Here is a 22,747-nt window from a genome sequence, read left to right on the forward strand (position 1 = left end):
ATACGATTTCGAGATAAAATATAATCAATGAATGCTCAGCTCGAAATGTCAAATGTGTATGATCTAGTCTATATAGCATACGACTTTTGTCTCATAAGAAGTAGGAGATAGAAGAGATAGACTTTTTAGTGATAGATAAGTTCAAGTCTCCACATACCTTTTTGTTGATGAAGTTCCATGGTTCCTTGTATAGATCTTCGTCATTGTATGATGAATCGCCATGACGTCCTGGAGCTCAACTAAACTTTTCTATCCTAGTCCGAGACTTAGCTTTGTAGGCTAGAAATCAATACTTATAGTTTTGATCACTAACATTGACAAACATGCTTGAGATGGAAACGCATGCGAGGTTGACCGAGCTATGCTCTAACAATCTCCTCCTTTGTCAATTTTAGTGACAACACTAATGGCATGGATGATAGCATTTAATCCGTCAGAATTTTGCTTTGTAGCAAGAATCTCGGCAGCATAATATTTACCAATATCCTTTGGAGCAGTTACATTGGCTTCTGTAACTTCCGGAGGATCATATACATTAATTACATAATCCCATGATTTAACATCACACGCTTGAAGAAAGGCACGCATAACAATTTTCCACCGAAAGTAATTTGATCCATCGAAGACTGGCGGTACGTTTATAAAGATAGAACTTCTGTCCATAGAGCCAGATCGCTACAAACACAAACTTATGAGGTCTTGAACGTGTTTGCCTGCTCTGATACCAATTGAAAAAGCAGGGGGTCTAACAACCACACCCAATATTTCGCTTAGCAATCTATATGGATAAACTCCAATATACTTTCAAGAGAATCAACTAGACAGTTTGACTCAATCTTTACAAAAGTACATCAAAGAGTTTATATCTCAATTTCTCAATTCAATCCGCAATCAAACAAATAGGAATTTGCGAGCTCAATTGAATAATAGAAATAACTTGGACGGTATCACAAACCAATACCCAAGTGTCAATCAATTTAATCAACAACCCAAAGGACGGATTCAAGAAATAATTGATCTTAACGCACAACCTGTGATATTTCAATTGTATAAACAAATATAACGCGGAAAAGAAATAACACAGACACCAGAAATTTTTTTAACGAGGAAACCGCAAATGCAGAAAAACCCCGGGACCTAGTCCAACTTTGAACACCATACTGTATGAAGCCGCTACAAAAACTAGCCTACTACCAATGAAATTCAGACTGGAATGTATTTGAGCCATAACCAATCTCACACTGATCAAGGTACAGTTGCGCTCCTTACGTCTTTGAACTCCAGCCATATGAACGCTTTCATATCAACCTTATTCATCTTAACCAATCTCACACTGGAATGTAGTTAACCGAAGTTAGCCATATGAACCCTTTCATATCAACCTTATCCATCTTAACCACAACTATTTCAAATGACTCAAATGAAACTAGTTTTAGAGTTGTTCGATTGTTTATATTCTCATAGAAGTATACAAGACACAATTGAAACAAAAACGGTTTGATTCACTAGAATCATTCATGAACATTATAGCCACGGTTTGCAAAAGATTGCATTCCTTATTATATTAATGTATTGGTTCATGACATAACCGATTTTAAAACATAACTCACTCAAGTATGCAAACGGGTACGCATACTTGAGTAGCCGAACTTGGACTGTGTTCGACAGTACGCAAACGGGTACGCATACTGTCACACATCCAAACATCAGTTGAAATCAGTAGGCGTACGAGTACGCATACCAAGTTCCCGGACTTCAACTGAGTTCACCAGTACGCGTACGGGTACGCATACCAAGGCTCCCGGACTTCACTTGACCTCCCCAGTACGCATACGGGTATGCATACTACACTGGTCTTGGATCAACATATATGCAAGTACGCATACTATATCTATAATCCAATTAAGCTTAAGTGTTCTAAAATCCATTTCAATCATTGAAACATTCTTAGAAGACGACAATAGCTGTCTCACACAAACTATTAGCTTCAAAGCAATTTCCAAGTGATCGAATGATCAATACTAAACATTCCAAGTCTACATCAAATGACTGTTTCACATAAATCATATAAGATGTTACCAGGCGATTTTCACATGATCATCTTTTGACTTTCGTCAAGAATATAAGATGAACTTGGTTAAAGCGAAATCTTACCAACACATACTTCGAGAAATATGTAAGAGAGTTAAACTCAGCTCGAAATATCAAATGTGTACAAATCGAATACTATATAGTTATACGACTTTTGTCTCAAGTAGGAGATAGTGTAGAAATAGACTTTCCGAGTGATAGATGAGTTTCAGTCTCCACATACCTTTTGTTGATGAAGTTCCACAAGATCTCCTTAGTACTTCTTTGTCTTCAATTGATGAACGTCGTGAAGTCTAAAGCTCAACTACACAATCTATCCTAGTCCGAGACATAGCTATATGTAGATTAGAAATCAGGACTTATAGTTTTGATCACTAAACTTGACAAACAAGCTTGAGATAACAACGCTTGCGAGTTCGACCGAGCAGTGCTCTAACAACCCAAATGAAGAATAAGAGATTCCGAATGCAATATGATGTTATTGTTAGAGCATTGCTCGGTCTAACTCACAAGTGTTGCTATCTCAAGCTTGTTGTCAAATTTAGTTGTCAAAACTATATCTTGATTTCTAGTCTACAATTAGTTAAGTCTCGGGTTAGGATAAAAGATGTAGTTGAGTATCGGACATCATTACGTTCTACCTTTTGAATTCGAAGATCAACCGAAGCTATCAAACATATTTCTCAATACATTTTTGAGGAGTTCCATGTCAAACTCTCTGATATTATCAATACATTTTTCTCTCTAGGAAAGATATAACGTGCAAAATTCGAAGATCGTTTACTATCTAGATACGAATCTAAGAAATATACAATCATGGAAGGAAATGATCTTTATACGCTTTCTCGAAGATCTCTTGTTGGAAAGTTACAAATTATTTTTTATCATGAAACTCAATCTAACCAAACAAAAGGAATTTCTTTCAAAGTTGAAATAAATTCAAGAGTTTTAAACAAGGAATAAAAGGTTGGTTGATGGATGAAACAAGTAACGTGATTGTTAAAGTATCAGATGATTATATTAATTCAACCACGTCCTTGATTAATATATAGTTTCGAGATCTCGTAATGAGTATAAATAAGATATTTGTAAAATACACTCATCACTTTACTCGTCCTCGTGATTGGGTTTCTGCGAAAAATAAAAAGGATCAAGAGGAAGATGATGAATATCAACCACAATTCTCCATCGGCATATCTGGAATTTCCTTCAGAATCTTTGACCGCAATTGGGGTGTAGATGATTTCATGACGATAAATCCCCACAGCTCTGAGAGTCTTGATGAGGTTAATGTTGACATCTAAAGTTTCATCAGTTAGTGTTCTTCCAAACTCGACATTCTTGAGGTGAGCAGTGGTGAGAAGTCCCTAGTCGTATCATTTTTTCTTGTTCTCAATAATATTTTTTTGAGCATACTTGGGATACCTCTCAATTTCACTAGGAAAAGACAGACGCCTACCAGATACGACATGGTTGAGGGTAATAAATATGTGAGGTAAATGAATATGTCGTTACGTTGCGCCTTGGAGAAGTAAAGGAGTTCATAGATATGTTTCATCATAAACTGGATTGTTCAGTTGATGGGATGTCCAAAAGAGTAAAGCTCTCGCAGGAAGAGGATTCTTGTGGACACCTTCAGTCCCCAAGTGTAATTTTCCTGATTTTTCCTTCTCTTTATAAATATGTCTCGTACATGCGGTAACTTGATGACACGATCTTGTATCTAGGCATCCAACAATTTTCTCACCTCTTCCATGGGGACAAGGAAGTTTGAGATTATTGGAGATAGTGTTTTCTAGTCATTGTTATTGGTGCGGAGGCTTGGATGGACCCTGGAGTGGATTTTGTGACGCTTGTTGAGATGAAGATTTCCTCTTGACTCCACTGATGGCAATATCTATGGATGACTAGATATCACATTGTTTATTGACCTGACGCTCACTTCTGCATGTATGTCCACTAATTTTCTCTCTGAGGAGTCTTGCTCTTTCCAACTGGGCATGTGCAGTTGATACGCATCGTTTGGAAACCTCCTGGAGTTTAGAGAAGGTCCGGAAATAAAAAAATTCAAAAAAGGTTTTGCAGACTGGCATCGTGCTCTCGTTATAAGTACATCAGTTGAAATACGATAAATTCGACGAGTTTTCTTTTTGAGACTGAGGAAATTTAAATGAGTCTTCAAAAATAGCTAAGCTAAGTTGATAGATCATTTCTGGTTCTCGTTCAACATGCATGGGTGTATATTTCATCTTTATGACTGACATGAAAATCTTATGAGGAGAATCAACACCATATGCCAATCCAAAAATAATTTTTAGTAGTATTCCCCGTAGTGTGAACATATGTTGGCTCCTTCGATAACTGATATGTAAAAACTCTTAAAATGGCGAACACCTTATTCTAGATCTTGATAATATCTGCTTGATTCATTACGATATCATTCAGAATTTGTATTAGATCAACAAAATAGTGGTTTGGGTATCCATAGCCTCCAAAGGAGTCACCCAGGCATAACAAATTCTAGAAAAAGGAGGGACTCCACTGGTATTTGAAGGCATGGAATTGAGGTTGAACGCTTCTGAAACCTTCATAGAATCAAACTTCTTGAAAATTGAGCGATTAATTTTATAACCGTGAGGTTGATCTCCCACAGTGCTCAACAAGTATTTTTGGTGAAAAGCAATATACTGTAAAAGTACTTTGGGATAACAAAATCATATAAGACGAGCCTAAACGAAGAAATAACCGTTCATGTGTTATTTCGGTAACTAAAGGTGGACATATATGATGGTTAATCTTAGGGCAAAAAAGCTGAAAAGGTTGAGAAATCACCATGTGATGAGTTCTGAAGTGTGGATTTATTAGAATACAATGGGAATATCAGTGTTGGAATATATGGGCAAGTTAGAATACGTACAAGATACGTGCACCAAAGAAGACCAAGTCAATAACAAATCTAGCTAGTAAATCTCTAGATATATTTCACCTAGTCAACATAGTTAGATTGTTCTAGGTTTACTGAGTGTTGTTTATCCTATTATTTGTATAAATAGGAATCACCCATGTACATGTAATCTGATCTCAGTAGTACTGATGATTAATACAATTCACTCCTAGAGGGTTTTATCAGTGGACGTAGGTCAAGTGACCGAATCATTTTAATCTCTTGTCTCTTATTGTCTCTGATCCTAACTATTATCATAAATCTAATATGGTACAGAGCAGGAAAATATCCAAATATCTTTTTCTGATCAATTGTTTCCGCATATGATTTCTTTTTCCCTTCTCATTTCATTGAAAAACAATTTCACGAATATTACTTTTTGTTTGGTGATTCTTGTGTTTTGAGTTGGTAGCACAACTAGTTGATATAGTTTCTAATTTGGATACTGTCATTTGGTTTTCCAAATTCTCTTTCTCTTTGTTATGTCTTCAAAGCACTGTAATGGCTACCCCAGCCGACTGATTTTTTTATTCAGTGCCTTTCTCATTAGCTCTGTCATTTGCTAATCAATCTAATTTTATTTTTTTATTTTGATCTTTTATATCAAAGATTAATCCAATGTTATTTTATTCCAAAAGTAACTTCAATAATCTCTCCATTATTAAACAATCTCTATGTTGTTCTCTCCAACTAATTTTGTTGGTCTCCATTAGCTTTGTATATTCCGAATTTGGAGTATCCTACGGCTGTTTTTCTTTGTTCTCGTGTTGTAAATGGTGGAGTACTCCCATTACAGACGATGTTTGCTAACCTTATTTTTTGGTGTGTCTCTGATGCATCAACAAATATCAAGTGGATTTTAGTACTATAGAAAATCCCGTTTGTGTTTAAAATGGAAAACCATGCATGTTGTTGTTTTGGAGCTTCCGTTTTTCAATCGTTCAATACCAACAAAGGGATTTGCTTATTTGGTTCGTTTGATAAAACAGATCAGGTAACAATTATTTTTAATTGTTTTCTTTCTTCTTCGTTGCTATTTTAGTGTGGATGATCAAATGTACATTCACAGGATTTTTTTTTCTTTCTTGGTTCATGCTTGCCAAGAAGATCCAATTACATTTTATGTCAGTAATAATAATGGTTGAGTCTTGATTCTCAAGGAATACCATTTTGATGACATGAATATCCTTTCTCGCCTTCCAAACATATCTCGTTTTGGATTTTTATTCAAGATTGCAATATTCAATCTTTGTTATCCGTGAACAATGATGTTAGTATTGATTCTTTGATTCACTTATGTTTCAGATGTCGAGACTTGATTGACTTGACTGTTTCATCCAATCCCTCATTCCTCCAAAGGTTGGAGACGTTAAACATGTGGATTTTTGTTCACCGATTCCACATTTTCAATCATTTTCAGATCCAATGATATCATCTTGACTTTGTCAAGATAATCAATTTCAAATTGGTTCTTTCTCTTCTTGAATTTGGTAACATCTTTTTTTTTACGATACCGTCTCATATTATGTTTTTAAGAGAACCTAAATTTCATACAATGGAATAAACCTATTTCACTCATCTGAGTTTTTTTTTTTGGATGATATCATAAATCTAATATTCATTGTTGTTGGTTCATTTTGATAACCTGGCATCAGCAATATCTTTTTCGTCCATGTTTTGGATTTTTCAGATCAAACGTATCATCGTTTCTTTGGGTATTACTCCAAAGTCAATTTTGAGAACAATTCCGTTTTGTGTTCTTATCAATTTAATATATGGAAGACGAATTCAAGTTTTCCATCAAGTTTCTTGCTACTCCAGAAAACATCAAGTATGGTCGACTCCTTTTATATGATCGTGCGTTATTTATCCTAATCAATTTTCTAGTCTATTTATTTTCATGGACTTGATAAGTTGCATTTTTATCCATTTCCATGGGCATGTTTGTTTCTCAAATCAATCCCATTCAATATATCATTGTTCTATAACTCTTTTAAGTAACTACTATGGAGTTATGTTTATATCATCTGCATTCTCTATATCACAACATCTGGACAATGCTGAATGGTGGAGTTAAAGGCTTTTACCAAGATCAAGGTCCGTTAAGTCGAGTTTTCATACACCAGTGGTACTGTGGCATCTCAAGTAACTACTCTATGATGTTGAAGTTATAATGTTCAAGTAAAGAGCAAGGAATCCACCGTCTGAAGACCGAATAGAGCAAGAGAAGAAGAATATAAAGTTTTTTTTTGCATCCATCTTCTTCAACGACAGTTCAAGTTGCCCACTTCGATTCTCTCCATGTCCAACTTGAGGGGGGTGTTGGAATATATGGGAAAGTTAGAATACGTACAAGATACGTGCACCAAAGAAGACCAAGTCAATAACAAATCTAGCTAGTAAATCTCTAGATATATTTCACCTAGTCAACATAGTTAGATTGTTCTAGGTTTACTGAGTGTTGTTTATCCTATTATTTGTATAAATAGGAATCACCCATGTACATGTAATCTGATCTCAGTAGTACTGATGATCAATACAATTCACCCTTAGAGGGTTTTATCAGTGGATGTAGGTCAAGTGACCGAACCACTTTAATCTCTTGTCTCTTATTTGTCTATGATCCCAACTCTTATCATAAATCTAATAGGATGGACTTTTTAGTGGAAGTTTGATTCTGATCTGGATGATATACTTATGAATAAATGAAGTCAGCCATTTACAGTTGTAATGAATACACAATGATTTCTCGTAAGTTGTGGAAGTTTTTAATAGATGTAGAAGTGATGGTCATGGAGATTGTGGTGAAGTCGTCCCTACTATGTAATGAAGATTGTATGACCACTACTCATTCATCCTATCAATTGCTCTTAATTGTCTCCCTACTTATTACATTCTCGTCAAGGGTGTGTTACCACATCGTACGTTATTGTAAACTACTAGACTAATACCCTAATAAGAGTCATCCCATATGATATATTTGATGTCTTGTAGAAAATAGTGAAGTCATAGAATACTGCTATATGAGTTTAGTCATATTAATGAATTATAGCGACCAGGTCGAGACCAAATGTTGTGGATGAGACCAAATGGCTTGTCGAGACTAAATGAGTTGTCGAGGCCGAATGTTCTGGTCGAGACCAAATGGCTTGTTGAGACCAAATATTCTGGTTCAGACCAAATGGCAAGGCCAAATGTTCCGGTCCATATAAAATAGCTCAACTATGAAGAAAATTTATTGTTAAGTCTGATGAAAATAATAAGTATAGTATTGACTTAGATTTCAGCAGGTCAACTTTCATGAATCTAGAGTAGATTGTATTTTCATGATTTGAGCATTGTGCTCTGATGATTGTGGCATGAGCATCTGAACAAGCTGAAGCTCAGTAATGAGCATGAATTACCAATGATATGGTGTCTTTAGTGATCTCAGATAAGAGATTCTCTTGTTAGGATATATGTACCTCAGGGCATCAGATAGATAGATTAAATTGAGACACATGAGTAAGATAAAGTACTTGATATTGCACCAACAATATAAAGAACCGTGTGAAGCATTTCAGTGGTAAGAAGGATAATCAACTTTGTCTAAGAGATAAATAAGTATATCTTCGGCCAAGGTCAGTGTTGGAAAGATACCTACTGGTGTCTGTTCACCCACAATAAAGGATATGACCCTAGCAACAGTGTAACAAAGATGGCGCTGGCTAAAGACCAACAACGTGGAATGATTAGGTTGGTGCTTGCAAAGACCAGCGCCAAGAAATAACTAGTTTGGCGCTGGTAATGGCCAACTCCGGGAGATAACTAGGTTATCACTGGCAATGGTCAACGTCGTTAGATAAGTAAGTTGACGATGACAACAGGCCACTGCCATGAGACTGGTAGGTTGACGCTGGCAATGGCCGACTCCGTGATATGGATAGGTTGGTGCTGGCAAAGACTAGCGTCACATTTGGAAGGATGGTGTTATCCTGGTGCCTCATATGAGCGGTCAATCTTCTTCTTATTCATAACATTTTTTCTATTTATACTTATTTTTGATAACATGAGCTCTTTCGTTTATGCAAGCGTCGAACTGACAATTGTTTACTTTGTGGAATGGGGATGCTGGTTGAAAAGGAGAGGGCAATGACACCACCAAATTTTTCATCGGCAACCTGTATAAACAAAACCTTATACAATTGCAAGTAGACCAATTTAAACATCCTTGACGGTATATATGTAGAATTCATATATCATTCTCTTCAAAATCAAAAAGTCAAGAAAACAAAGTCCATGAACCTGATTGTATAGAAGAATACTTGGACGATCTCAAAAATCAACATCCAAAATTAATCTAGACGTATCCAAATAATCGAATTCGAATTCTGCCAAATATGAAACTTGTTCCAGATACGAATTCTGCAAGAATGTTGATCACAATTAAGATGGACTTATCTACTAGAATTTATTACGTACTACATATGATATTCTTATTATAAAGATAAAACAATATATGCGGAAAGGAAAACACAAGATACCAGAAGTTTTGTTAAAGAGGAAAACTGCACCTACAGAAAAATCCTGGGACCTCGTCCAGATTTGAACACTGAATTATATTAAGACGCTACATACACTGGCCTACTATCAAACTTTGTACTAAAATGTAGTTGAGACTGTATTCACCCTCCAAGCACCGGCCATGCTTCATACGTCTCTTGAACCTCGCAAGGCTCTACACAATTGATTCCCTTAGCTGACGTCCTTTACATCTTAAGAGTTGCTTCAGCCTAAGTGAAGACTTTCGGTATCAATCCTCCTCTAACATATAATATTATTTTATTTCCCTTTATATCAATAGATCAAGGCTTGGAAATTTGTCTGCAATAGAAAAATCTAGCAAACCCCACAAATCCAGAACTCTTTGCGCTCAGTTAGCTGGGAAACTTGGATTATAAACCACCTCTTAAGAACAATATTAAACCAATCAATGAATAAAAGTGTTAGTTAGAAATCTATCTTGAGGAATTACAAATTCTGAAACGAAGAGAACTTTGCGATTTCTATCCATCTCGTTCCTGAAAGAGATTACTAAAACCTCGATAACAGAAAGAACAAGATCAAGATAGACGAACTATCAAGGTAAAGATAGTCGGACCTGGTTTCACGAATCCTTAAGTGAAGTTTAAGTCGTAACCTAATTATGTTTCTCAGAAGAAACCTATAATAATAGAGGACGACTCTAGCAAACAACTAGGACGCATAAGTATCAAAGATTGAGTTTCCATATTGTTTGAGTCTCTCTATTTACAGACTTTCAAGACTAGGGTTGCTTAGAATTCAAGCTAAGACAACTTGATATTCAAGCATACCCTTTCTCATTTTTAATGAAACTCTTGTTATGACTTCATGTAAGCATGTGAGAAGTCTGTCTTGAAATTACATAGAAGAATATACATTATGGTTCGGGTGTCAGAACCATGTATAATCATAGTTCATGGCAAGTATGCCTTTAGAACTAATAATAACAAATATCGTGTTCATTACACATGTTGTTTTAGTGATTAAAGATGTCTTAGAGGTATTCACGAGAGTTGTAACAATACTAAACGTATTTATGAAATAGTTCATGAGTATCTGTTAATTCGTGTTAGGTAGGTGTACGAGGATACGCGTACCTACGAACCAGTTCGTGAACTCAAATGGTCACAGTACACATACTCGACATGTGTACCCAAAGGCTGTCCACGAACTCAGGCTCTTGAGGTACATGTACAGGGTACGAATACCTCCTCTAATTCATGAATTCAGAACACTAGCTATGGCACGCGTACTGGGTATGCGTACCTACCTATATTCCAGAAACTCGGATACATGGTACGTGAATTGGGTATGCTACCTACGTGAATTGGAATATGTGATTAGAGCTCAAGTATTGGAGTTTTACGTCGATGTTGTGACTACAACAACATATGAAAATCTGAACATTGATATGTTTACAAGATCAAGAAATTCAGTCGTGGAATTTTCTGTGACTTCAATATTACTCAATGGTCCGGAGTCTAAATATTAATATATGGAACGATTTCAAAGAATTCAGTTATCGAATTATTGCAACTTAAAGCAGGTTCAGTGTTGTTCTATACTAGAGCTAACCCATCTATGAGCCGAATCGATGTAGATTCGATACATAGGTAAGTACATCATAAATACTAAAGTACTCCTTAAATAAATTCAATATACATATAATACCGAGAGTCGAGTTGGATGAAGTCCTAGCGCACAGACAACATTTTTAAGACTACCCCGCATTCAATCCAAAATGTGTTGGATTTCGAAGATTACATTTGTATCCAATCCGTTGGTGAACTGTTCGAGCACCCACTTGCAAAAAATACAATTAGACCTGGACCGAATCGGATCTGCAAATTTCCTGCCAAAACCTCACCACTAAACATTAAATAAAAATGTGTTTCCTTAGTAAATACAATGGTCAACTTATGGGTAAGACTGTATGTCCATTTTATTCCCCATTTGGAAATCGGCAATGCACATTTGTTAGTCTTTGGTAAACAAATACTATCTCTTTAGACCTTACCTGCTCCACTAGGATATATAATCAGTTACCTAACTCAATTTTTTAGGAGGCTAATACTGATTTAGTCGCAAGTAAAATACTCTCAACTATCATACAAAAACTCCCTCCACCTTTCCATTAAAAATCTCTTGAGCAAATCATAAAACATTCCAACAAAAATATTTAAATGCCGAAAGATTCCAACTGTTTTTAAAAATCGCATAAGAGTAGAAACAGTTTTGCTCGGTGCAGCATCTTCAACTGCCCCCAAACGAATTAAAAAAAATGACCAAATCATGTGCTTAGACATGGCAGCACTGCATGGGCAACGAGACATTCCCAAAATGCTCATAACAAGAAAACAAGAATGAAAGAATAAATTTCTAGATCCCTAAGAAATGCATGAAACCCTATAATTAAATGGCACTTAACTGCTAAATTACTAGACAAATCCAGTAAGTAATGACAACAGACAAACCCGCACACGCACAACCAAATCACCTTCTCATATATTAAATTAATACTAAAAGGGTTATTTTGTTTTTAATACTCATGTTTTGTCCAGTTTTAGAGTTCAATCTAACATTTGTCCAGCTTTGGATTTGATACTTAGAATTGACGTTGACATGTGTTGATTGTTTAAAACTAGATTTTAATTAATTTTAAAAAATAAATTATATCAGTTTACAATTATATCCCTAATATGGGCAAGCATCCAATGACTAAGGTATATATCCAATAATCCTACGGTCATGACTCTGCAACCACACTCGCCTCCAAGACTTTGTACTACAATTGATGAACCAATAAAATCATTTAAAAGTATGAATTAAGAACATTAAAAACTAATCAACCTGATGCAATCACAACCCATCATTCACTATCGTTCAAGGATTCTCAATCAACTTATAAACTATCAGCATACTCCACGAATAATTCATATGTTCTTTTTCTAGAACACTGCCAAACATAGAATCAATCAATTTTGACCAATCCATTATCCTATAACTCAAATTTTCATTCTTCTATATATCAACAGTATGTATGTATCCAGCTAAGAAACAACTAAATAGATGTTGCACTTCCATAAACAATTGACAAATAGACACTGTCACTGAGTACTGAAAATCGAACATGGCTTTTCTCTTGAGAACTTAAACCAAATAAAATTGAACAAGATCTAAAATCATATACATACCGAGATGATATGACCCATAAAATCCCAATTATCCCGAGTGAAGTATTGATTTCACTTGCCTCAGTTAATTTCTCCTTCTCTGATATTGATTTCTCAGGTAATTTTATTCGTCATCTTCTGATTTGATCCAACAACATCATCATCTTCTTTTCCAATTTTGTCAATTTCAAACACCACCAGCAACACTCGGCAGAATCCACAATCCCTCAAATTTTCAGACCTAACTTCTTCAAACTCTAGAATGATCTGTTGTACCAATTCTTCAATTAATAAACAACCAGTAGAACTAATTAATTTTTTTATCAATTAAACCCATCTCTGATATAAACCCATCTTCAAATATGGTAGTTATGAGAGCTAAACTCAAGAAAGGATATGCGGATATATACACATCTGTGATTTATCTACCAATTCTTCAATTCATCTTCACCATCTCCCGTATTCTTGTAAACATGAACTACTACAGATTTGAATCACCATCAATTCCGACGGCTGCAAGTTCTAGAACTTTCTTCTTCTATGTAGTAGACGAGAAGGGAAATAAAGAGTGAATACGGTATCTCAACATTTATCAAAAAAGAAGGGTAAAATTGTCAATTCATAAATATATTAAATGATAAAATTAATCAAAAGTAATTTAAAATAATTTAAGTTAGATTTCATACGGTCAATGCAGGTCAACGTCAACTCCAAGTACCAAACTCAAAGGTGGACAAATGTTAGGTCAATGCAAGTCAACGTCAACTCCAATTACCAAACTCAAAGGTGGACAAATGTTAGACCAGACTCTAAAATTGGACAAAACCCGAGTACCAAAAACAAAATAACCAATACTAAAAACTTGCTAATCAAAAGATTTAAAACAAACAACATACATAATTCTAAGACACCAAAAACAAAGCAAGAAAAGAAAAGGGCAAGGGAGAACTGAAATCAGCATTTCTGTCAATGCCTTGAAAATTCTATTCTACTTAAATGTAACTAACTTACTAATTAACCCCATTAATTCATCTTCTCTTGTTTACTGCTACAAGTCTCAAGCAATGCATCATTACAATTCTCTTCTTCTTCCTCCTCTTCTTCAGTTGTAGTCATCTCTAAAGCCCTTTTCTCTTGTTCTTCTACATCTTGAACAACAATCATGGAATTCTTCATTGCTCTGCTCTTCAAAGCTCCCAACAGCTCCAAAACAGCTTTATGTTTATCCCTTCTGTTCTTAATCAAAACCTCACTAATATCAGCCGGTGTCATCTGAGCTTTATCAATCACACTCTCAAATTCTTTCATCAATTCAGCTTCTAGCTCATGTTTCTCGAATCCTAGATAATTCTTGAACAGAATTAACAATGCTTGGTAAGAACAGAAACTCATGAAAATATGCATATCCATTCTGCCACATCTGAGCAATGCAGGATCAAGCTTCTCGATGTGATTAGTTGTGAACACAAATATCCTTTCACTGCCACAACAAGACCATAACCCATCAGTGAAATTTAATAAACCCGAAAGAGTAATCGAATTCGCGCCGTGTTCTTCACCCATCGGGCTAATAGACCCAATTCTCATCAAATCAGTCGGAGAAGAATCGTAATGTCCACCACTTCTTGCACCTGATTTCTTCCTGTTATTCAGAGTTATAGAACAATCGATGTCTTCAATCACGATAATCGATTTCGAAGTGGTTTTCATTAACAGCTTCCTCAATTCGGAATTAGTATTAACTTCAGTTAATTCAAGATCGTATATATCATAACCAAGATAATTAGCCATAGCAGCAATCATACTTGATTTCCCTGTCCCGGGTGGACCATAAAGCAGATACCCTCTTTTCCAAGCTCTGCCCGTCTTCTGATAAAACAATTGGCCGTCTGCAAAATCTTTTAAATCCGCCATTAATTCCAACTTCTTAACAGGATCCATGGCTAATGTATCAAAAGTACTTGGATGTTTGAATGGAACAGACTCCCAAGGATTACCACGAGAATCCAACGAACCCCCACGAGAATTTGTATACAACAATCGATCTTGATTCTTCCTTCTAATCTCATTAGCTTTATCCATGATGAAATCAAGATACGATGATAAAATCATCTTCTTATTCTTCTTCTCAATTTTCAAAGTGAACCCTCTTTTCTCATCTGGTAATGGTCTCCATGAGAATGTCTGCGACTGTCTCTGAGTAACAAAATGTTCCCACCAAGCAGTAACGCCATTGAAGGTATCGATGATACAGTCATTATTCGACAACCCAAATGTGAAAGAAGTCGAATTTAAAGCTCTGGTGAGTGAAAGACGAGTACCAGTAATGGAAGCAGAACTGCTCAAGTAAAGCTGAACAGCATTGTAGAGTTCATTAGTATTGACACCATCAATTTCTGTGATGTCGAAGTAACAGTAAGATGAGAACCAGTTGAAGATTTTGTTCAGGAGCTTGACTGATGCAAAACGTAGCTCTGGTGGGAATACTGTGTGGAGCAATGTCTGGCTGAATGCGAAAATTCCCATTATAGATGCCATTGATGTCCAAAATTCCATCATTTTCGAATGTGTAGTGATGAAATTATCAGAAAATTTGAATGCAAGATTTGATTTTGATAATGGGTTTGTTTTCTTTTATCTAATTGAATGGATTTTGGAGGAGAGAAAGCAGTTCTGAGTTTCTGATGAATAAAAAAGATGAAGTTTTTGGAGTTTTTGTAACAATAATTATCTTTCTTTCTTCAATCCTTTTCTCTGGTTCTTGAATTCCTGAATGGACTCTATCTAAAGGTGCATTCTTGTTTATAGCGTTTGTATAGAGACTAGAGAGGAGGGACAGAGGGAAACTGTTGTTTTTCAGAGGTAAAAACAAAGGAAGATTTTGGATTCTTTGGGTGTGATGATCAATGAGAGGGTCTGAAATATGAATGATTTTGGGGTAGCAATGAACTAGAACTATCTAAAGCTTTGCAGAGTGGTGGTGGGGATGATGATACATCAAGATCTTTGAAAGTGACAGTGAGAGTGTAGCAGTGGGGGGGTGGTACAGTACTACTAATTACTTGTTTGAGAACTGTTCCAAAATCACTTTATATAAATATCTAACTAGTTGGTTCACAACCTCCTCAGATGGTTTCATGTGATGAACTTTTACAAAAAAATAAAAATAATAATAATTCAAGATTGCTATCAGGGGTACCCATATATTAAATCTGAGTCTTATGGTGTGCTAATGTAGCAGTCCACGTCACTTAGAATTACCTCCTAAGTCTTATGAGAATGCTAATCTAGCCGTTAGATTAGCAGTCCACGTCAGCCCAGCACTGAATCATTCAGTGCTTTAAATCTCAGCCGTCAGATTATAAGATATAACGTCCAGCGCTGAACCATTCAGCGAAAAGGTTTTTTTTTTTTTTTTTTTTTTTGCGCTAAACCATTGAGCGCTTCAATCTCGTTGCTAGCTCAACTGCGAGTACTTATTAGGAAAGAGAACTAGTATTAATAAATAAACAACACTCTTTTTTTGAACTGCAACACTTAAATGCTTAATTTAGCAGTTCAATCTAGCCCATAAGATTTAGTCTAAGGGGTGTCCCAAATAAAGAAGAAAAAGAATCACAAGTTGGCTTACTTGTGTTTTTTTCTTGGGAACCTTTTTCACACACTAATGTTTTTCTCCTTTTTAACTTGTCATATATTCAAAAAAAAAAAAAAAACTTGTCATATTTTTTACTGCAGGGGGAAAAGAATGGAGATATCTATGCATGATTCTATATGTAAATCAGGTCCATGGTGTGTGTAAAAATATGGTTTGGGATGGTTTGTCTTTCTGTCTGACTGACTAGCTAACTTGCTTGGGTCAGTAGATAAAATCAAATCTCCCCAGAGATTTCTTCTTACATAATCTTATCAAAACAATTTGATTCTCTGTTTTCTATATATATACATCAGCTAATCTTATCACCATTAACTTCTTTGTTAAACCAAAAACTTGGTTTTTGTCCATTTGAGGCACACAAAATTTGGGTATTCACAAAATTTGTTTTATTGTTACACTAGTGATGGATGGTCTGATGGGACTTTGTGCATAAAGAGAGAAGGCCACCTATCTGTTAACCTCTAGTCCTATACTTTAACCTAAAAATAAATGCTGCAAATTAGTAGTCTTTCATAGGAATCATTACAACTAGTTGTACTACTACTAGCTCATAGCCTAATACTAACACCTCCACAACTATATTGTCAAAGTACCATTAATGATATCAAGTTGATTAATGTTTACTTTACCCCGGAAAACACTTAAATCAGTCCTAATCATAGGTGTAAATGACTTTTTTTTTTTATTTTTTGAAAAGAAGGTGTAAATGACTTTTATAAGTCACTCTCCGTTTCAATAAAGACTAGATTTTGTTTCCGTGCTATGTTCGGGCATTTTGTTCTTTTAGCCGTATCTTTTATTAGGTGTCGTGTGGTTTCGTCTCGTCCCATCACGATATATTTTTGATTAGTTGTGGCTCGGCTTCGGCTTCGCCTCGCCCCATACCGATGCATTTGATTTGGTAAAGCTCGGCTTCGCCTCGCCACAGTTCCGATATGATTTGGTAAAGCTCGACTTCGCCTCGCCCAAGTCCCCATTTGATTTGGTAAAGCTTGGCTTCGCCAAGTCCCCATTTCTTGTAATCTTATTAAAGTTGCTAGAACTCTGAAATTCACGTTGTGTCTTGATGAGAGTATAATCATTCTTAAGAAATTATGTGTTTTGGTTAGTTAGGAGTCAACTATTCTTTATATGCACTTTCCCATTTGACAACAAAATGAACACTGGCCTGGCTAAACTACTTCTGAGATATCCTACTCATCATGTTGTTGAACTGCCTTTAAAAATATAAACAATTATAATATGAATAAGCATATAAAAATGACATTTAAGAAAACATTGAGACGATGAAAAGCATCATCATAATGCACTTATTCTCTATCTCTTCAACTGAGAAAGGAAATGGTTCAATAGAGAACGTGAAATTATCCGGTAGCTTGATTGAGTGGTTTTACACTGCAAAGTTCTCTAAATGATAGTGCCACTGCAAAATCGAATGCTTTGGCAACTGGTACTGACACCTGAATCCCCCACTTGTGTACACTGAAAACTGATAGAAAAGAATTGTAAAAGCAAATATGTTGTGGTAACTACATGAGATAAGATTATGAAGGTCCGAATCTGCTTCTCATTAGGAACAAAAGGGCACCACGATCTAGTATACTTGGAAACTACAATGTGCTTTCTAAGTTGAACAGATACATTCAGTACCTACGTATGATACATAACATGCACCACAACAAATATGAAGGAAATTGTACGACAAAACCAAGAAGGTGTGCTTTGTCACAAACTCTGTATACAAAAAATAGATATAACTAAATGTCATATAACCGAAAAATAAGAAAAATAAACTCACATTTAGAGCACGAACTAAAACATAATGTGTATACAAAAAATAAAAACAATAGATATATATTTGAGTTAGATAAAATCGATTCTCCGCTTGTGTTAACCTCTTTCAACAATAATGTTTTCTAGGATTCATGACTGTTGGTTCATGAACATGTAACAGCTACACCGAGAAGGCTAGCGACATATGTTGGTGCTGATTAATCCATAGTTTCTCATAGTTCCCATTCTTTATGCTGCATAATGCTTAAGCTTTATTATAGACCTCATCGTTCCTTTGTATCGCCCTTTACTGCTGTCGATAGGCGTCCTGAAAAATTGAATATACCTACAACTTTCCAGTTCACCAAATATATATGGACAATGAAACGAATGACTGCCACATAAATTACTTTTGGAAGCTAGCCGAGCAACAATATGAACTGGAAAGGCATTAGTTTTCCCGTCTAGAATTGGGTTAGAATTAACACGTCTAACTGGATATAAGGATTTGTGCAAGGAACCGTAGACGTACAAATGCTAACCAAGTTCATATATGAGCAGCAATTTCTCCATTTATAGCATGAAAAGAGTTCAATAACTATTCCTTTTTCTGTCCTATAAAACAGTTAATAGTGATTCACAGTTTGCATAAGTAACAGGACATCATCAACCTAACCAATGTAAAATACGCATACCTTAGTTCTACCCTTAACTTGAAGGTATTGCGCAATTCTTTGGCTTCCACATCGCGAGACTTAAAATTTGGAGGGCCTGATCTTGAGCTTTTGTTGATTTCAGCTATCTTGAGAACTTTCTTAAGAATTTACACAAAAATATCCTTAAACAAATTTCCATATTTAATATACTGCCAAGTTTATTAGCTGAACGACAGAAGCTAAACATACACACAATCAATGAAGAAGAAAATTGGTAACAACTTACTATAAAGATTTGATAGTAGTTCATCTACAATATCTGGTACAGAGAGAAAATTGGGTGGCACATGTAGTTTTTGTAGAATGTACCACTCCTAAGGAAATTATCCTTTTGCATCAAGCTTTTGTTTTTTCTTTTATCCCCGCGGGAATTTGATTGATGATTTTTTGTGGGTTGTAGTAATGAGGTTCAAACTCTCGGACTTGTGAAGATTAAATTTAAAGATTTAATAAAATTATATACAAAATTATTAACAATGGGTGCTAGAGGTAACCAAGACACTAGATTCCACTATTATGCAAAATTCAATGATAAATATTTCAAAACTCTATTCAATTCTTAAGTCCTCTTTTATCTTTAATTCACTATCAATCATACAAATTCTCAAACATTATTTGTAAACCTTAAGCATAGATTATCAAGAGATTAAACCAAGCATAATCTATCAAACTGAATAACAAATAATTAAGACAATCATTCAAATAATTTAAAACTCTGCAAAAGCAGCGATTAGGTGAATTATATAATTAAATGAAATAGTTACCCATTTATGTTGCGTGAATAGCTTCCTCCATTGCCTTGGTTACGAGGGAATTAGCTCATCATAGTAAAAAAGCTCTCAAAATAATTTATTATGGCTCAAAAATGGTTTACAAATGATGAGAATATGAGAAATACAATAAAACCGGGTTTGTAACAATTATATTTGTTACAAACCAGAGAACTACGACCCTCAGTGACAAAATAAGACTGCTGCAGCTGTGTCGCAAACGCTGTAGCAAATAAGTCAACCCACAGCTGTGAGTCGTTATTGCTGTAGAAAAACGACTGCTGGTGCATGTCCGTTCTTCGTGTTCTTCATGTTCATCATCATCAGCAGCAGCAGAAACCGAGTTTGGGAAAACTCGAATTTCTTCTTCTCTGGCTCTCCTCAGCCCCCCAGACTCTCGACAACCCTCTCTTGTACCTTGATAAATATATTTATACTCCTAATCCTCATTTAATCACGCCATATCTCCCAAATAATCTTCATTTATCAATATTATTCTCCACGGCCAAAGTTTCCATTTTTTGATCTTCCACGCGCATGCAGCTGTATTTATTTCCCTCTATACCTTCTTCACACTACATAATATCGATTAACTCTTCCAAACACGTGCAATACACGTTTAAATTCCTCACAACCCGTGCAAGCTCATGTTTTTCCTCTAACTCCCTGTTTGGATTAAAACCAAGTTATCTAACCAAATTCGATCGAAACAAACACCCATAATAGCTTTTTTAGGACATATCACAACTACCCATAAAGTTTCAGCCCTTTAATCTACCCAGAACTCATTCGAACTTTGATCGAAAAATCACACAGTGAGAACCGTTTTCCCGCCAAAATTCATTTTTGAATTTTTGGGAAGAAGATGCCCTCCCCCTAATCCTCTACGGGTGTCCCTTTAGCACTTGCCTTATGGGGTGCAAATATTAATTTTTTGGGCGTGAATAGTAATTTTTCTGGGGTTTATCCGGCACATTTTTGGGGCGCTTTTAACACTCCTCCGGGGTGTTTCCTGGGTGCCTTTAGTACTTTATCCTGGGGTGTAAAACACCACTTTTCGAGCCAATTTTGCCACAAGTGCTTATTTCTCTAAAAATACCTACAAAGACATAAAATAACAAAATAAATAGAAAATCGAGTACTAACAATACATACAATTGAGACATATTAGACACATAAATGTGTCTATCAACACCCCCAAACTTATTATTTGCTAGTCCTCGAGCAAAACTAATATGGAAAATAAAATACTAATTCACTAGGTGTCCCTAGTGACCGAGTTAGTCTCGGGAGGGTTTACCAGAGGTGTACCCACAAAACCTTTACTCCTAATTGGTCACAAGTATCCAAAGAGCTATGAGGACATACATATTCTCAACCTATCTCCAAGTAAGTAGAATGCCAGAGAAATTAAAGGTGTCATCTCTAAAGATGACTGAAGAAAAGGGGAGACACATCAACACGACTGCTAGATAAAGAGATATCCGCTACACAGCTAGATAGACATTGTAAGATGCGTCCGCTGCTTTACAGCTGGATAAGATTAGGAGAGAGATAAAAATGAGAGGGACATCTACTACACAGCTGGACTAATTACGTGTGATGAGTTAAACCAGTGCTAGAAAGATCTTGTGCCAGATTGAAAGCAGACTAACAAAGCAACCAAAATGCATCTTTCTTCGACTCTCTCACAGTGCTCAGTAGAAATAACGTCTTCTTCGGTCTTCAACTGTTGATGATAAACTCTCGAACCTCATAGAACCTTGACAATTAACTCTTCTCTTCGATTTCTTGCTTGACTTATAAATTTCTTCTTCCCTATGGCCTTATTGAACAAAAAGAACGTAATGATGCTTCATTTTTATTTATTTTTTTTCATTTTTCTTATGAACAAAAAATTACAAGAAAAAAATTTACATGGCCATGAGAGAAGGACTTTCAAAACTTGGATCTTCGCAACTTGTGATGTCTTGGTATCATGGATTTTAACAACTTATATCATTTGCTCTTATAACTTCAACTTTGATTTTTGAGTTATTCTCTTCTATTGTTGCTTCTAAACCTAAAACGTCTTCACTTTCTTCATATATTTTTATGTCGCTCCGCTTGTTGATGATGATAAGTTTCTACTGAGAGAGAGTAACAATCCAGTAACTAAGAATACATTGTGAGGTTGCTTTGTCTTTCTGGCATTTCCCTGACCTACTTGCCTTTCCATCATGTATGGTTAGGTCTATCACGGTTACCCTCTAAAAGGAACAAGTTCTCTCCTGAATTTCAAGGATCTCAATGTCTTTTTATCTAATGTCTCAATAAGTTGTTATCCCTAGCATTCCAATTTCTATCTTTTCGGTGAGAAACAGTATGTAAACTTAGCTACCCGGATACCATGTGATGCTAGAAGTTTCAAAAATGCAACTAAAAAGTTTTTCCCATACCCCCAAACTTAAATCTAACATTGTCCTCAATGTTCTAAAGATACAATTAAAAGCATATGAACAAGGAGAAATTGTTACCATTTGAAGCAAAAGGGTTAAGGAAAGATATTACCATGTTGCATGAGATTGGGTTACCTCCCAAGAAATGCTAAGTTTAAAGTCTTCAGCCAGACATCGGAAGGAATTAGTCACCTCATAGAATCATATAGAAGTAGCCGGAATAATTGTGGGTCATCTGGATCAAAAAGTGCTAACCACAAGAAGAGGAAACTGCAACAGACCAAGAAGATACCGAACATACCCTTATTTAAATTTTTGTTTAAGACAACTATCTCTAGTTGTGGCTCAGGTTCAGGCTCTATAAAAGGGTCTAAATAAAAGGTTTTCATCGGTTGGATTTCCTCAAAGCTAAGATCCGGTTCAGGTATTAGAGTCTGGAAAAACTCAACTAAGAATTTAGAAGCACATAACAACCTGAATAACTGAGGATCCTCTAAGTCAATAAGATTTGACTTACAAAATTGACCACAATGAGAGTAGTGGTCACTCTTAAGCAAATGTGTCGATTCTAATTTTCTAAAGAATTTAGGTTTAGTCTCACAACTTAATATTCGACTCATT

At 35.6% G+C, this 22,747-nt stretch overlaps 1 protein-coding gene across 1 annotated transcript; it reads right to left on the minus strand.

Annotated features, from left to right (window-relative positions):
• Positions 1 to 13,602: 13,602 nt before the first annotated feature.
• Positions 13,603 to 15,781, minus strand: LOC113290209 (AAA-ATPase At5g57480-like). The gene has a single exon (XM_026539788.1). It carries the CDS (start codon positions 15,328 to 15,330, stop codon positions 13,795 to 13,797), a length of 1,536 nt encoding a protein of 511 aa, XP_026395573.1. The 5' UTR covers positions 15,331 to 15,781; the 3' UTR covers positions 13,603 to 13,794.
• Positions 15,782 to 22,747: the final 6,966 nt, after the last annotated feature.

This window comes from Papaver somniferum, chromosome 6 (assembly GCF_003573695.1).
Source record: "Papaver somniferum cultivar HN1 chromosome 6, ASM357369v1, whole genome shotgun sequence".
In the NCBI taxonomy this organism is placed as follows: domain Eukaryota; kingdom Viridiplantae; phylum Streptophyta; class Magnoliopsida; order Ranunculales; family Papaveraceae; genus Papaver; species Papaver somniferum.